Below are 19,136 nucleotides of genomic sequence, written 5' to 3' on the forward strand. Positions count from 1 at the left end.
ATTTGTATGCAAACACAAAAGACCCCAAATAGCCAAAAGAATCTTGAGAAAGGAAAACGGTGCTGGAGGAATCAGGATCCCTGCCTTCAGACTATACTACAAAGCTACAGTATTTGAAATATGGTACTGGGGGAGGGCTGGAGTGGGAGTTTGGGGTTAGCAGATGCAAACGAGTATATATAGAATGGATAAACAACAACGTCCTACTGTACAGCACAGGGAACTATATTCAATATCCTGTGATAAACCATAATGGAAAAGGATATAAAAAAGAATGTATATATGTATAACTAAATCACTTTGCTATACAACAAAAATTAACATAACATTGTAAGTCGACTATACTTCAAAAAATATAGTATGGTACTGGCACAAAAACAGAAATATAGATCAATGGAACAGGATAGAAAGCCCAGAAGTAAACCCACACACCTAAGGTCAATTAATCTATGACAAAGGAGGCAAGAATATACAGTGAAGAAAAGACAGCCTCTTCAGTAAGTGGTGCTGGGAAAACTGGACAGCTACATGTAAAAGAACGAAATTAGAACATTCCCTAACACCGCACACAAAAATAAACTCAAAATGGATTAAGGACCTCAATGTAAGGCCAGATACTATAAAACTCTTAGAGGAAAACATAAGCAGAACATTCTTTGACATAAAGCACAGCAATATCTTTTAAATCCATCTCTTAGAGTAATGGAAATAAAAATAAACAAATGAGACCTAATTAAACTTAAAAGCCTTTGCACAGCAAAGGAAACCATAAACAAAATGAAAAGACAACCTACAGAATGGGAGAAAATATTTGCAAATGATGCAACCGACAAGGGATTAACCTCTAAAATATAAAAAACTCATACCACTCAATATCAGAAAAAGCAAACAACCCAATCAAAAAATGAGCAGAAGACCTAAATAGACATTTCTCCCAAAAAAGACATACAGATGGCCAAAAAGCACAAGAAAAGATGCTCAACATTACTAATTATTAGAGATATGCAAATCAAAACTACAATGAGGTATTACCTCACACTGATCAGAATGGCCATCACTGAACAGTCTACAAACAATAAATGCTGGAGAGGGTGTGGAGAAAAAGGAACCCTCCTACACTGTTGGTGGGAATTTAAATTGGTACAACTGCTATGAAGAACAGTATGGAGGTTCGTTTAAAAACTAAAAATAGAGCTACCATATAATCCCGCAATCCCACTCCTGGGCATATATCTGGAGAAAACCATAATTTAAAAAGATACATGCACCCCAGTGTTCACATAAGCGCTATTTACAACAACCAAGACATGGAAACAACCTAAATGTCCATAGAAAGATGAATGGATAAAAAAGATGTGGTATAAGGATTTCCCTGGTGGCACAGTGGTTAAGACTCCACACTCCCAATGCAGGGGGCCCTGGTTCGATCCCCGGTCAGGTAACTAGATCCCACATGCATGCTACAACTAAGAGGTCACATGCCACAACTAAGGGGCCCACCTGCCACAACTAAGGAGTCCACCTACCACAACTAAGACCCACATGCAACCAAATAAATAAAGTTTTTTTAAGTATGAATGGTAGCAAATATTAAAACAAAAAAGATGTGGTATACTTATACAATGGAATATAAATCAGCCATAAAAAAAGAATGAAATAATGCCATTTTCAGCAACATGGATGGACCTAGAGATTATCAAACTAAGTGAAGTAAGCCAGACAGAGAAAGACAAGTACATGATATTGCTTATATGTAGAATCTAAAAAAGTGATACAAATGAAATTATAAACAGAAATAGACCCACAAACATAGAAAACAAACCTGTGATTACCAAAGGGGAAAGGGAGGGGAAGGATAAATTAGGAATTTGGGATTACCATATACACACTACTGTATATAAAACAGATAACCAACAAGGACCTACTGTATAGGGTTAGGGTTAGCACAGGGAACTATACTCAATATTTTGGAATAACCTATAAGGGAAAAGAATCTGAAAAAAATAGATATATATGTACATATAGCTAAATCACTTTGCTGTACACCTGAAACTAAACACTGTAAATCAACTATACTTCAATAAAGACTTATGTATCATTCACACACAAAAAAATTTAATAGAAAAGAATCACCCAATTATCCTCATTATCATCAATGCTGGCTCATTAAAACAATTGAAAAGGGCTGTCACTTGGTCAATAGTAACCTACCAGGTTGCTCCATTATACCACCACCTTCCTAGATAATCATGTTTAGCATTTCATCAAGAAATTTGTTTCTTTATCTTTAAATGATTTTAAATGCTAAAAGTAGTCAATATAAATGTCTTCATAAAACGCAAAAATAGTTTCAACTTTTAGCTTGCCTGTTCCACAAATTTATAAAGTGACCCCTCTTTCAAACAAATTGAAAAGAATTCCAGGAAGCATATAGCCCAGGAACAATGAACATGGGTTGTCAGCAGACACACGTTCCAGTATCAACTCCACTACCAGATTTTGAACAAGTGATTTAACTTCTCTAGGACTCAGTTTACTTGCTTCTCACAGTCATGTATCTACTTCATAAGTGGTTGAAAAGACTTAACCAGAAGGAAAGTGCTAAATAAGTCTTCATTATTACTAGTAAGCACATGGGGTCTTTCACAGAAGAGCAGCCAGCGTTACTGAGCCCTCCCTCTTACTCTCAGAGACTCCAGCCACCTGGGATATGTCAATCATCCAATTCATATATATTGAGCCCCTATTAGAATGCCAAGTTCTTGACTAGCTGACCTCAGCCAATTAAACTGTGGGGCAGGTGAGACCAAGCTTTTAGATGCAATCCCCGAAAACTAAAATCAGTTGGCAAATGTTTTATCCCAGTCATAGGTGCATCAAAATATAGCCAGCTCTCTTGCAGAGATGGCTTTTATTGAGAAGAAAGCATAAGAATCGAGAGACTCAGCAGGTAATCACATCTCAATTGTCTTCTGATAAGGGGACAAGAGGGCCACGGTCTGTGGTCCCTCTAAGGAACTATTCTTTAACCTTATCAAGTTCTGGTCAGGTTATTAACTGGCTAGGAGCAGCTCTTTCAATGTCAAGCCACTTTAGGACAATAAGCTTTCTCCAGCAGGCAGCAACTTGTTAACCTTCTGTAGAATGGCCCCCAAGGCAAGGTCCCTCTTCAGGGAAGAAAGCAGCTCAGGAAAGTACTCTTTCAAAGAATGCCAATTGAAAGTGAAGACCTTACCCTCCCCTCTCCAAAAAAAAGACAGATTCTAAAACTTATCTAATAATGTGATTTTTGTTATTTTCTTTTCTCCAAGAGAAGCAGAAAGGTATGGTTAAAGAAACACAGGAATTAGACTCAGCTCAGCTTCATACTGTGTATCCTTGGGTAGGCTTCTGAACCATTCTGAGCTTATCTTTTCAATGGTAAAATGCAAATATTTATCTGCGACACAGAATTGTTAAGAGAATATTGGAATAACCATTCCCACCCAGAGTTTGAGAAGAGGGGCTAGGCTGGAATAACAAAAAGTGATTTCTGAAGGCATTCAGAATCCCAGAATGTTAGAGCAATGATTTCATAGACTTTCTTAGTTTTTACAGATAAGGACACTGGGGCTCAGAAAATGAGGCTCACCCATTGTCAAAGAGTAAGTTAGAATACCTGATTGATCTCCATTCTTGAGCCAGCTGTAGACAAAGCCAACAGAAGGCCCCTCTCTGCCTGAGTAGTCACCATGATCCTGCTTTTCTGTCAGTTAACACTCCCCCGCTCTTCCCTTCAAAGTCTGGTCCAAAATAAAGGTTTACAATGCTTCTACTCATGTAGAAGCCAATTTCAATCAGAATCTTTTGTCAAAACTTTATCCACAAAATCAAAACATAAGGGAATTAGATTCTAAAATATCAAGACACAGTTATAAATTAGAAAACCATATGTGCCAGAATACCTGGAATCTTAGAGAATTAGGAAGAGGGAGTTATGAGAAAGTAAAGGAGGCAGAAAAGGGGTCAGCAGAGAGTTGGAAGCATTAGAAGCCTGACCTGACAGCCAGTGTATTCTACCATGGTCAACTTAGTAGAGTCCATATCAGATATATGATTACTGATTTTGATATTGATAATTAATGAGGGACGTGGGGGAAAATACACATTTCTTCACAATATCCTAATATGCTTAGAGGATATTAAGATGTGTCTTTTACTAAAGGCAAAGCCTTGTACTCCCGAATTAGCGACAGATAGAGACAACATAATTATTACACTGTAGCACTGATTCCCCGAGTGTAGTCTCTGAGCCAGCCATGGCAGCATTACCTCGAAACTTGCTAAAAAGGCAAGTTCTAGGGCACCACTTCCGACCTACCAAATCAGAAACTCTAGGGGAGGACCCGGCAATCAGTGAGTGTCTTTACAGATGACTCTGATGCAGCCTTCCGTTTAAGAACCACCTCACTTTACTCCCTTGCTGCCACTAGAGAACATTCTAAAACAAGTGTCTGCCCAGCTTAGGGATTCTCTATCCTCATCTTCCAGGATTCCACTCTCAAACCTTATGTGCCAACTCTCAGCTGACTACGAATGTCCTTCTCCCTCTTGCTCTTACTCACCCTACTCCTCCCTTTGGGATCATTTCAGATAATAATATACTCTCTAGAAAACCTTAAGACTCACCCATCTCCAAGTGCACATTAGCTGACATCCACGGGTTCCCTGAGTACCCAGTGCATCGCTGTCACCATTCTTACCACATTGTATTCCCTTGCATTATTTTCTAAAAACACACATTTGCCCCTGCATAGTGCGAGAAAGGTATGCATTAAGTGTTTGCTACATTTATACACTTTATTAAGCAGTCTAAACTATCGCCCAAATTATAGTATGCCCTCTCTCTCCTCACCAGATAAATACATACTATTAGCACTGAGCAGACTACCCAAGTGCCCCCTTCATGATTACGCTTCCTTGACTGTAGTGCAACCTCTACTCCAAAATAAAGAATACGATAGGCTCCTTCAATGATCCCTAATCCATTTGCTAGTTTGCTAAAGATCAAACCTAAAGTAAAATAGCTCTAACACAATACATGATTTAGAACATTTCTGGTTTGTTTCTTTTTTTTTTGCAGTACACGGGCCTCTCACTGCTTTGGCTTCTCCCGTTGCGGAACACAGGCTCCGGACGCGCAGGCTCAGTGGCCATGGCTCACGGGCCCAGCCGCTCCGCGGCGTCTTCCCAGACAGGGGCACAAACCCGTGTGCCCTGCATTGGCAGGCGGACTCTCAACCACTACGCCACCAGGGAAGCCTTCTGGTTTCTTTTAAGTGTAATCAGAATAGTCCCTAAATTTGAATATTATTTTTAGTTGGAGCAGTAACAATCATTTATCATCTCCAGGTTTCCCATCAAGGTCTCATCACTGGCACTTTCACACATCACGCTCATCCATTTCCTCTGGACCCCCTAACTCTTCACTACTGACCTAGCTACCCAGGCTAGATGGTGAAGGAAGGAGAGAATATAATTAAGTTACACAATTTCCATACCATTTCCAACAGTCATGAAAGACTGTTCTCACTTAAACACTAACCTCTCCCTTCTCTTACCTCTCTTATAATTATGTGACACACCAACCCCATTTGCCTGTGTGCTTCAGCAGCAGCTTAGGTAATGGTGCTATATATTACTGTTGTCTAATTCCGTATCGGTTTCACATGCAACCCAACTGTGTATTCAGTCAATTTGTAAGTATCTCCTAAATAAAGACATTCTTTAGTTTTATTTTACTTCTCCTGTAATCCCACAAATACTGAGGTTACATCAACATATTTGTTAGAGGTCTGCATCTTCACAGATCTTTAAACAATTATAAAGACTTTATGGTACTCAGAGTAATTATATAGGTCCTCTTATTTGTAGTTCACAATTATCCAGATTTGATTTAAAACATCTTAAACATATTTCTGTTAACTCTAAATACCTTGATCTTTTTTCAAATGCATTTTCACACTGCATGATTCAAGAATGGCAGGGGCTTCCAAAAGGACTCAAACTTGACATGCAGTAATTCTTTAAAAACACCTAAACACTGATCTTGGGGTTCACAAATTAAGGGATGGTTATACTTAACTTTGAATTTTCTTATACCTTCAAAATTCCTAGTTTTTAAACCTATGTCTTTTCATTTCAAAAACAAATTATAGTATTCTCCTGGCCCGAAAGATATTTCTCACAAAGTGCCAAAACAAGGGCAGAATCATAAAATATAGCAGAGTGAAAACAAAAGTAGCAAGTTCACTGGATACAGAACTGCAAAATTTCATTTCCATATTTTGCTTGCAAATGAGTTTTAAAAATATACTGCCTCTGGCAAGACAATTATATATTATTTTCTTATACATAAAAAATTTTACTAGTCCATTTTCTTTCACTTCAGCCTATTTTTGATCCCCTTCCTTTTACATGAATTAAACAAAAACCTTGACTAACATGAGGTAGATACTTTATAGATTGCTGATTAAACAATTGTTTAATGTCCAAGGCTAATTTCCTCAGTTAGGTTTTGGATCCTATGTTCTTCTGTCTCTTTAATGATTTTGTTGCCTTAATCATCCCTCTCTTTCTCCACTTCAACTGGCTATTTCCCATTCAAGTCTCCCTCCATCTTACACACACACACACACACACACACACACACACACGATTTTCTAATTTGTGAGCCTTCTAGCTATCATCAGATACTCTTTTGCAACAAGCTTAGCAGGGAAGGGAAAGAGAAGGAGGGTCTACAGTCACCTGGCTGCTTCCCTAAGACTCAATGTACTCCCTGAAACCGTAGCAATCAGGATAGCACTCCAAGATTCACAATGAAACAACTCCCATCGAGGTCAACAACTCTTGTTTAAACAGTACAACTTTGACATTGACCCCTTGATACTTCAAGACTTCCTACTTGCTTCTGGGACATCATTCTCTAATTTTCTATTTTCCTGCTGATTCTGTCATGGCCTCTGCCACAGGCTTTTCTTTCCTGTGGCAGAGGAAAGAAAATGTAAAATGTCCCCATTCTTCAGGTTTCAATCCTCAGAACTCTTTCTCTCTCAGTTGATATTCTTTTCTTCTTCTCAATAATTCCGTTCAGATCTCCCTTGACAGCTCCAGACCCTTACATCTAACTGCTTATTGGGTATCTTCCTCCCCAGGATGTCTCATACTTCCTCAAGCTCAACATGCCCCAAACCAACCATTCTCCACCATCATGATCTTTCTCTCCAGCAAATATGCTCTTCTTCCTATATTTTGTACCTTGATAAATTCTACTCTCCAGCTCTCAAGTCAAAATCGTAAGAGTAATCTTAATTTCTCCCTTCACTTTTGGCTAACATCCTCCAATTGGTTATGAAGTCCTATTGATTCTTCCTCAATATCTCTCTCCACTCCTCCATTTCCACTATAACTATCTTAGGTCATTTATTCAGTCAAATAGTTACTGAGCACCCAGTATGTGTCAGACACTATTCTGCATAACAAGAGCCTGAACAGTACAGGCTCAAAATCCCTTCCGTCTTGGAACTTGTGTTCTAGTGGGAGAGGTGAACAAAACAGATAAGTAAAATATGCAGTGTGTTAGTCAACCATAAGTGCTAAGGAAAGAAGGGAGGGAAGGAATGAGTGAAGGAGGGACCAAAGAAGAGAGGGAGGGATAAAGAAGAGAAGGAAAAAAGGAAATATTGGAATAGAGAAGGTTAAAATTTATATAGATTGGCCAGGGAGGGTCTAGTGAGGATACAGCTGTTTTCATTTTTTTTTTTTTTTACCCAGAATATTGATCTTGCTGCCTTCATTGCAGACTCCCCTCTGGCCCATCTTCCATGCAGCTAAAAGAAAAATATTTCCCAAAACCGTAACCTTTATCATTCCCTTACTTGTAATGCTTCGTTGACTACTTGTGGCTTTCAGGATGTTTCTACTACCTAAATTTCACACACAAGGTCTGCAGTGACCTAGCCCCCACCAACCTAACTAGTTTTTTAGTTTTCTGATTTTACAGTGGAACTGCACTCAACCACCTGCATCTTACTTCACAAGGAATGATTTTTTTGTGCATCTCCATACCTTTCCATGTGTTTTTTTTTCCTTTTTTCTACCTATAATACTTAATCCTAATAATTCTGCAAACACCCACAGCTTTTTTTTAAGTGGCAGCTCCTTCATTGCTGAAATCCACCCAACCATTAGAAAGTGCGTTTTACTTAGTTGGTAACTTCATCCATAAAATAGAAACACCATAATCTACTTTCCACACTTATTTGAAAAATAAAATGAGAAAAAGTACATCTAATAGAGTAGCTGGCACAGAATGGAAGCTAAATAGTTAGCAGCATTTACCACATAATACACTTTACTTAACTATCTGTCTTTCCACCTAGGCCAGGCTTTCTCAACCTCAAAACTACTGACATTTCGGGCCAGATAATTCTTTGCTGCAGGAGGCTGTCCTCTGCACTGTAGAACGTTGAGTGGTACCCATGGCCTTTGTCTACCAGATACCAGTAGCACACCTCCGCTTGTATTAACCAAAATGTCTCCAAACACTACTAAAGTGTTCCCTAATGGGCAAAATCACCCCGGTAGAATTTCACTGCACTATGCCATAAGCAACTCAAGGACAGAAACTAGTCATTACTCATTATTGTATCTCCAGGTATCTAGTACCAAAGTCAGCACATAGTAGGTGTTCAATAAATGCACATCAGTAAAAACCACAATCCTGCCATCTAGCACCATAGATTAATTTTACCTATTTTCGAAAAGTATGTAAATATTATTTTATAGCCTCTTTCACCCAATGTTATATTGTGAGATTTATTTATGACGCTTCATGTTGCAGTAGTTCATCTCTACTTCTATATATACTTTTTAAAATACTCTATTGTTTGGACATTTGAGTTTTTTCCAATTTGTAGCTAGTATGATTAGTGTCATCATGAATAATCTTTTATATGGTTTTGGTTACAAGTCAGGATAGCAGTTTTGTTGAAGAAGGAGAAAGGGGAGTGATTGGGAAGTATATAATGAGGGTTCTCGGGGTACTGTTAACATTTCTTCTTGAGTGGTGGTAACATACGTGTGTCCACTTTGTGATAATTCATTGAATGCTCCATTTATGATCTGTGAACATATACTGTGTTATCCTTCTCTTGAAGGTTTTTATTTATGTTACTAAGAAAATAGTTGTGCAATTAGAGGAAAAAAGAAGGCCAAGGATACTGGTAAATATTCTGCAATGCCAATATTCATGAGAAAAATAAATGTTTACCTTCATTTGTATCAAAGAAAGGCATATTAAAACAAAAAAAATTCATTTTATCCTTTTTGTCACTAATACCCAGTGTTGGTGAGATGCAAGGGAAAATGTCTGCTATTAGTAAAGATGTGAACGAGTACAACTTTCCCAGAAGGCCATTTGGCAATATATATCAAAAGTCTTTAAAATATATTTTATGCTTGTATCTCAATTATATCTCAGTAAGGCTGGAAAAATATACTATGTTTAAAAGCTTATCTTATGAAAATAAATCAGAAAAAACGTGTAAAACTATACATATGTGTATAAGCAAAAGAATCTATATACAAGGAAATTCTTAATATAACTGCTTATAGTGGTGAAAACTAAATGCAAATTTTCAACAGATAATTAGCTAGATTATTATGGTATATCCATTCAGTAGAAAACATGCAGTCATAATTAATGACATGAAAAAATGTTCATAATTCATTAAATTATAACAAGTTACAAAACAGAATGATGACTCGTTTGTAAGGAAAGAAAGACATAAATATGTACAGAAATAAAATGTCAAGAATAGAAGCCAGAATATTACTCAGCCATAAAAAAGAACAAAATAATGCCATTTGCATGGATGGACCTAGAGATGGTCGTACTGAGTGAAGTAAGCCAGACAAATATCATATGATATCACTTATGTGTGGAATGTAAAAAAAAAAAAAAAAAAGATACAAATGAAATTATATACAAAACAGAAATAGACCCACAGACCTAGAAAACAAACTTATGGTTACCAAAGAGAAAAGGGTGGGAAGGAATAAATTATGAGTTTGGGACGAACATATACACGCTAATATATAAAGTAGATAACCAATAAGGACCTACTGTATAGCACAGGGAACTATACTCAGTATTTTGTAATAACCTATAAGGGAAAAGAATCTGAAAAAATAGATATGTATGTATAACTGAATCACTTTGCTGTACACCTGAAAGTAACACAACACTGTAAATCAACTCTACCCCAATAAAAATTTTAAAATTATCTAGAGAAAATTATAATTCCTAGCTAAATTTAAATGTTAATCTGAGCAATAAATATTATTGTATATATATACAGGTGTGATTATAAAAATAGAAGCCAAAATGGTGACTTTTGTTATCTCTGAGTAGTATTTGTTTTTGCTTTTTATTTTTTTTAAAGTTCTATGTACTTTCCAAGCTTTCTGCAAGGAATATGTATAGCAATTTTTAAAATTAAGCTTTTTCATGTAAATGAGTTTATCAATGAATGAGAAAGAAAATATGAGAGAAATCTCACCCAACAGTATCAGAGACAATGGCAACTCAGTGTTGTAGTATGTTTTTTCAATGATTATTGAATTGGTTTTTAATAAGCATGTTTGAATTTTATAAGATCCACACTGTATGGACCAAGAAGCCAACCTCAGCCAATATTTTATAGAGCAAGTCTTTCTTTGGAAGAAAGGTTTTTCTTTACAATGAAATCTTACTTTAGTGATTAGGAAATAGATGAGCAAGTTTCACTTAGAGGATTTTTTAAAGCTACTGTTGCTTGAAGTATAATCTCTACTGTCTAGCATTAATCTTCTAAAACAAAAAGTCAGTATGATTTCAAATTCTAAGTTTGTGACAGCTTTTCCAATTTAAATCTGTCTCATCCTCTGTATGGAATACAAATAACAATGCAATATATTTCAAGCATCTATGAAAAAGAGCCAATATTACTAAGAATGAACCATAATCATCTGAAGTCATATACTGAGAATTAAGAAATAATTTTCCACTTTCACTTTGCTTCACAGGAGCCTTGTGAACAAGCACTTCCCGCTTGTACCAGATAAGTAATGATTTCTAGGTCAGTAAACTGCAACATCGATTGCATTCACTTACGATAAGCATAACCATAGCAAACCCGTTTTCACGTGTAGATTCTCTTTCCAAGGCTGATTTACAGTCATTGCTCTCCTCTCCATTTCTGAGAAAAGGGATCAACTTAACCAAAATGTTTGTGTTAAGCCCTGCCTTGGGGTATCTCTCTAAGGAAGACCCTGTTGATAAGACTATGAGGTATTGCTGAATGACCACCCACTCCAGTTTGCCCAGGACAGCCCTTCTTTACACCCAATGTCCCTGCAGAGTTATTAACAGCAGCCACTTTCAATCCCCAATGTCCCAGGTAGAGTAATAAATTATATGGTCACCCTATTGTCCATACAGTGTGTAGAGTGCTAGGCATAGAACTTGGAATAAATGCCTGGAGCTATCTACACTCTTATCTTCCTTGTGCACTGATAGTCTGGAATAAAAAACACACAGAATATTCATGGACTCACATCCACCCCCCCCCATAGGTGGTCTAAAGCAATCTGAACAGGAATCCATTTCAAGATGGACATATCCTCCTATGAAGGTTCAAAAACTATGAGGATAGACATTACTAGCTACCCCAAATCATACACCTTAAGGATAAGGTACATATTTGAAAAAAATGGCCAATCTATTGATACTCTGGGGGAGCCGTACCCCTCTAGTTATTAATCCCAACAATTCCATAAAATGGAAGTCCATACAAATCTCCTCTAAATCCATATGTTTCTATCTTGCTAATGGCAAAACTATTCACCTAGTCACCTTAGCTAGAAACCTTAGTATCAAATTTGATTCTCTCTTTATTCTGTGAAATTAGTTACTTACTAAGTCTCATTGATTCTATTTTAAAAGTCTCTGGAATTCATTACCCAAAAACCTTTCATCAGAACACAATTTCTCATCTGCAATTGTTACAATAGCCTTCTCCAATTCATTTCCTGCACTTCTGCAAGAATTATCTTAAATAAAGCAATTGCTTTAATTCACTGTCTGCTCAGGACCCTCAGATAACATCCAGACTTCTTAACATTGCACTCAAGACTTTTATCATTTGCACTCAAGCCTCCCTTTTCATCTTCAATTCCAACCACACCTCACACTAAGCAGCTACTACTCAATGGTTCTCCAGGGATGGTACTGCTCCCCTGGGAGGTGTCTGGAAATTTTTAGGGACATTTTTTATTGCCACAGTGATTTGGGGGAATGAAGAAGGTTTACCGAGCAGGGACTTAACTATGTTAAATGTCCAGCAATGCAGGCCAAGTTGCCTTGCCAAGATGCCAAGAGCATCCCCAAAGGAGACTTCTTGTTTCCCAAACACATTATTCTTACAAACGTGTCCCTTCTTCTTCCCAGATTCTATATAACCTTCCTCTAGTAGTTCTGTCTTCTTTCAAAATAACATTGCCCTTGGATGATAAAATTCAAACTCTCTTCTTACCTAAAGACCTCAGCTGATTTAATAGTCATGCAGTGTGTTAATTGGAGATAATTAAATCACTCCCATAACATACCAGTTGCCTGCTGATCTAGTACTTAGTGTATTGAATTATGATTAAACATCTTACCCATCTGTCATTTCACTCCATGTTCCCCTTTTTTCTCCTTCTAGCCCCTAAAATTTGAGCTCCTTAAAAAGGGGGATATTCCTTTGGTATCTTACTCATTTTTTTAAACTCCAATTTTTACCATTTACCCAGAAGTTAAGAATAATTCTATAATGAGAAGTGACTTTTTGGACTAAAAGGTAAAAAATTGTACTTGCGTTCCTATGTATAGAATGCCATTCCCTAATAACCTTTTTGCGGTTGCTAAACTTAGAATACTTTGAAGTAAACTAAATATTTTAGTTGTACCTTTTATCAGCAGTGGTGCTTTAAATTCATGTATTAAATTACAGATTAGACTAATTCAAGTATTACAAACTCAAGTATAAGAGAAAAAGAAGCTACAGACACTGTGGTAAGCGCAAGAGGATGTTCGCAATATAAAGGTATTTAAATCCCTTTATTTTTTGATAAGTGCTGAGTATGCCTTACAAAGATCTGCCTACCATGCTTGTGTTTGAGATACACGCTATGAAAAAATACTTAGGTAATCTTTTAAAAAAAGTGTGTGTATACAATATACTTCTATACAAGAGATAAAGTAACAGTGTTCTTATACCACCTCACTTATTTTTTTTTTAAGTTTAAGCTTAAACTATTTCTGTAGCATATTAAAATTGTGCTCTTTCTTAATCAAAATTTTCAACTTAACTCCCCCTAAGTGGCATAAACAATAAAATAGGGTGGACAAAAGTTGACTGCTCACTTGCACATCTGTTCATATCTGGGGCTCGGTGTCCATAGTACCCGGATGGGCAGGAATGCAGGCACTCTCCATACTGGCGCATGCCTTCTCTTCGAAGAAAGAAGAATAACTTCTGTTGACATCGGCTGCACCCATTGTCCTTTGAACAAGACAAGCATCCCTTGCAAATGGGATTTGATACATAACTAGCTGTAAAAGAGAAAAGACAAAATACATTTAAATATGAATATGATCAGACTTCTGGTCAATGCAACATGCTGAAAAGACAAGTGTCTCTTGTCCTTTTACTTTAATCACATAGAAATGCTAAACAAAATAACCTCTGCCACCCTCCAAAAAACAACGGTTAATACACAACCAAACTTAGAAACAAAGAGGAAACCCAGAGACAGAGTTGAGGCTGGAAGCTCAAACTGAACGGCTTATGGAGATGCTAGAGCAGACAGAGGCAGACCTCAGGGCAGGGTCCTGAGTCCAGACCAAGAAATATGCATGTAGAATCACGTTGCTATAAACTTGAAACTCACACACTATCATAAATCAACTATACTTCAATATAAAAAAGAAAAGAAATACGCATGTAAAGAGCTGATGCTTGTCTCTATGGAGACTGGAGTCGTAAAGGCTTGTGTGTCCATGGAACAAGCACTAGAAGCCCCCACTCCAGCTGGCCAGAGAAGAGGTTTCCAACCCTGGATTGGGGCATAGAGGACGTGAGCACAGGAGAGAAAAATATAACCCATAAGAGAAAGCTACCCCAAATCTATAAGACTTCCAAGTGTGGTATCCAAGTTTAAATCATCAATGTAGTATGGGGTCCCTAAGTCAAGAGGTTAACATAAAAAACTTGCCCAGATCCAGCAAAATCCACAAAGAAAAAAGTATGAAACAACCCTACAGAAATTTTCTACAATCCTGAGACTGGGACTACAACCTGGGACTTTCATGGAAAACCACCTTAACATCAAAATGAACAAATCACATGTGCAAGCAAACCTCAATGAGGAAGAGTCAGTCTGAGTAAGAGATTTCATTCCTAAAGAATCAGAAATAACAGAACCATCTGAAAATGACTTTAAAATGAGTATCTTTAGAGTATTTGAAGAGATGAAATGACTAGAAATCACATGGGAAGAAGCAGTATCATAAAATGGGCAAATTAGAAAAATTAAAATTCTAAAACTGAAAAACATTCTAAGGCAAGTTGAATGGTAGACTGGGAGAGGGACTTAACTAGAAAACAGGCTTAAAGAACTGTGGCACAAAACAAGATATAAATATTAAAAAGGTAGGAAGCATGTAAGAAAAAACAGTATCTGAAATATATGAACCTTATGAAGTTCACTACAGCTAGTGACAAAAATGGTAATTGAAAAGAAAACAAATTCCGTTTCTAGCCCTGGTATAATATTCAGAAATGATATAATCTGAAATCCTAGTATAATTTCTAAAGTATAAAAAGTTCATGTAAGGTCATAAGCTTAAGGCCACACTGACTTCATTTTATTGAGTTAACCCACAAAAGAAATAAGACAAGGAACAGAAAATTCATCAATTATTGAAACTTTCTGCTTTGAGACTACATCCTATTTGCCCTACATATAATCTTTATTGCATATAAAATTAATACCAAGCCGACAGTATTCAGATTAGCAGCTATACAACAAAGCACACTGTATACCACACCAGTCCTTATTTATAATGATTTAACATCCAGTATATTTACAACTACTTGCCGCAGACCTACATAGGTTTCAGTTCCACAACATGCTCTCCCCACTTCTGGGCTCCCTGACTTGTTCTTGCAGCCTCTCTTCCAGAGAGATTCCCAAACAAGGGCTTAGTCTAACCTTTCAGAGAAGGGGCCAAAGAAGAACCAAGACACTCAGGACCAGAAATCATGGTCAAGATGACCCTCTGAATTGGGCATTAAGATCTACTTCTTCCCACTTATTCCAGGACTTTGTTCTATCAACTGTTCAAAACTGCTTTTATTTACATAGTGTTAGAGACTTTCTCTTGCTTGCAAAGCTATCTATGCTTCCCAACTAATTTCTTATTTACCACCTTATTTTCTTAAACCTGTAACTGTGGAGCAAAACAGAATCAATTCAGATCAAAAATCACCTCCTCAGATAGAATTCCTAATAAAATTTTGGCAAACTTTCCAGATACCCCTTTATATATGTACGCATATACAGTATTTATAATATGTAATTGGTATTTTTCATAACTGTGATCAGACTTTACATGAAGTATGATAACTTGCTCAATTTCAATCAAGTTGTGAGCATCTTCTCATATCAATGAATCAGACCAATATCACTCATATTTCTTGGAAGTGTCCGTTTTATCTGCAGCCTCAACCTACCATCCCCACCCATGTAATTATCCCCAACACTACTTTTATGAAGACCACAACTGGTTTTCAGATCCTCAATTCAAGACCTCATTCTCAGTCTCTTGTCCTCCCAACTCCTGTAGCCGGGTCATTACTGAAAGTTTTCTTCCTCTTCTAGATTAATGAGAATGTCTCCTTCTAAAGACTTAATTCCAGCCCTCACTCTTGTAATTTCCACTAATCTTCTCATAAGTCAGGCCCTTATTACTTCTCACTTAGACAGTACCTCCCCATGTACCTCTCTCTACGTTCTATTGTTGGCTCAGCTCTTCTGCTTTTATTTTCATCATAGGATTTCTGTTACCCCTTACTCTCATGAAATAATTATGACTTATAAAGCATTTTCACATAGCCAACTGGAAATAAGGTTAGACTATTTACAATTTCCCCAGCTGCCTTCTGAAGAGGTTTTATTCTCCCATTTTGTTATTAGTGTCCTGAGCAGGTTGTAAGGAGTGAGTATGTAAGTTTCAAAAACTGGGATACAGACAAACTTTTGTGTAAGGAAGGGGTAAAAACTGAGAGTGGGGTGGGTAGGGTGCAGAACACGGGATGAAAAGGACAGAACTAGGAAGACTCAGCAGCTGTATGATGGATGAAATGGCTTTGGCAGAGGAAGTGGTGACTGGGGAGAACCCAACTCATTTTAATTTTCAGGGCTGCCTGAGAACATAACCCACCTTAAGCACAAAGACCCTCTGGCATGATATTTGGGGAAGCAATTTATGACTCTCTTGTGAAAGAAGAAGTCCTTATGTAGGAGCAACCAGGAGACTAAGGCAAGGGCAGGAGCTGCTGGCTGGACTGCATCAAAGGCAGCCCCACACTGCAGGGTCCTCTGCAGCACGTCTAAGAATAGTTCACTGGCTGCCTTCTGCTCTGCAACTTAACTACAAATATGAAAAGGTACTATCAAGGTTGTCCAAATCCCAAACTTAGTTTCATAAGTAAAAGGAGAATTTGGAAGATTTACATACATAGCAAAATGGTTTAAGGAGAAGGTTCTCTGTACCACAGTCATCACAAAGTAAAACTGAAGCTATACTTACTTTCAGTTCAAAAGTTAAACCAAGAGCTCTTTATCACTATAAATCACACTCTGGAGTAAGAAGTATGGAGAAAAGAGAATTACAGAGCTAAGAGAATCATCATAAATTAAAGGCTTTTTTTTTGTTTTATGTATCAGAAGCCAACTTTCATCCTGACCACAAAGATTTCAGAGTCGACAAATTGTACTCTACATTTTTAAAAAGGTATTCTTAAAATCAATAAAGCATTGCTTTATTTACTTGAACCTTAACTGACAATGAAAATGAAATAGGGAATACTTACCTGAGTCCATATCTTAGATATCTTTATAACCCTACACAGGAGGAATTCTCTTAAAACAAAAGTGATGTGAGCCACACCCAACCTAAGTGCTCTCTCTTCCCTTCCCCCAATCTTTTTCAACCGTGCTCCTCAATACTGAAGGACAAGAACACATGTAATTTTGGCAATTTGAAGCTTTGTGCCCCAAACCTCAAATGGACTTTTTGGTTTAATTAACCGTTGTCCAATGTCAACTATCCTAGTCACCTCTATGTTGTACATCAACAGCTTAATTCAACAAGATCTTCTTCATCCGTTATACGGTGACTACACCAATCTCTGTATCTAAAGCCAGGCAAAAATAGACCTTTAAGCATGACTAGAGTAATTTATTTTGTCAGGATCTTAATAAGTCAAATGGCTCTGCCTATTTCTATGAGATTTAATTCAAGTATGCAGGTGAATAAACAAATCTTAATTCCCAGCTTTGACGACTGTGTTTATTTGCTCTCCCTGTAAGCTTCAACTTTTCCAACCCTAAAGCCTGCTGACATCCAGAGCCTCATCACTCCAACCAAAACACTTTTCTAAATCTAGATCCACCCAAAATTCTAAAGATGAAATATATCACATAAAACATTAAAAATCTTCAAAAAGGTGCTAGACAGTGGTGTAAACACAAATCCACACATATCTCCCTGACAGGGAAAGGAATATATGGATACAGAAAACAAAAATCATGAGGCAGAAACCAAGTAACAATTACTTATATCACTAAGTACATAAGGAGAAAAAAACCAGTATAACTCAAACTCTTTACTCTTTTTTTTTTTGAGGTACGTCGGCCTCTCACTGTCGTGGTCTCTCCCGTCGTAGAGCACAGGCTCCGGACGCGCAGGCTCAGTGGCCATGGCTCACGGGCCCAGCCGCTCCGCGGCATGTGGGATCTTCCCGGACAGGGGCACGAACCCGTGTCCCTTGCATCGGCAGGAGGACTCTCAACCACTGTGCCACCAGGGAAGCCCAAACTCTTTACTCTTGATTCTAATTATCTGATTTGTATTCCTCTTAAATTGCAAAGTGAGTTTGGTTTTTCATGAATCCTGAGATTTTAAGTTTGATCCTTTGTTAAATCAAACCCAGTTATTCACATTTTATCCCATAGAACATTTTATGTAGGTGTTGAATGCCCATCTGTTTCTAATATACTCCTAATACTTTTTAAAAGTGTTCCCCTGTTTCTGGAGTAGGCCCTGCCAAACAAGAAGAAATCTAAATTCCTGCTAGGTGAAGGCATCCATTCCTGACAAAGAGTACAGATTTCTAATCCTGAAAATAATGGGACTGAACAATGGGCTGTTGGCATCTTAGCCTTACTCCATATTTGCAGGTTAAATAATGTTACAAGTTGAACAGCTTTTTAAAAAATGAAAAACTACTATTAACTTCATTGATCAATCTTATCATAAAATTGCTAATATATTTATCTCTGCCCAATCCCCAATTCAAGATATATATTTAGAAACCAAAACCCTATCTCTGGCACCAATGACAGGGAACTCGCATGTCAGATTCTATACAAATCAAGTCAGGCATAGATACTTCCACGACAGCCTGGCAACACTGGGATAAAAAGCCATGTAATCATGTATACTCCCAAGCTCAAACTCAACTAAGCAATCGAGGTCGTGAATTAAGGAGCCACACAAGATTTGACCAAAATGAGAAATGCCTATCTTAGGATACTTTCCTTAGTTTTACATTAAATTGTAAGTATTTATAGAAAATAAAATAATCTGATCTTTGATGCAAAGACAACAAATTTTAACACTCTGGATGCTCACCATTAAAATCATTATGCCTTAGAAAATGTTAAAATTATGTTTTAACAGGTTAAAATTAACATGCTAAAATGAACAATGTTAAGAAAGCTTT

The 19,136-nt window shown here is 37.2% G+C and overlaps 1 protein-coding gene across 3 annotated transcripts in view; it reads right to left on the bottom strand.

Moving 5' to 3' along the window:
- RSPO2 (R-spondin 2) overlaps positions 1–19,136 on the bottom strand; it is a 163,036-nt gene that overhangs the window by 75,857 nt on the left and 68,043 nt on the right. For 2 of the 3 annotated variants that reach the window (XM_065895236.1, XM_065895235.1), the window contains one exon: positions 13,490–13,678. The exons of the other annotated variant lie outside the window; for it this stretch is intronic. In XM_065895236.1, the coding sequence (XP_065751308.1) occupies positions 13,490–13,678 (189 nt within the window). The remainder of the gene's footprint in view (positions 1–13,489; positions 13,679–19,136) is intronic. 3 annotated transcript variants of the gene reach the window in all.

This window comes from Phocoena phocoena, chromosome 17 (genome assembly GCF_963924675.1).
Source record: "Phocoena phocoena chromosome 17, mPhoPho1.1, whole genome shotgun sequence".
In the NCBI taxonomy this organism is placed as follows: Eukaryota; Metazoa; Chordata; class Mammalia; order Artiodactyla; family Phocoenidae; genus Phocoena; species Phocoena phocoena.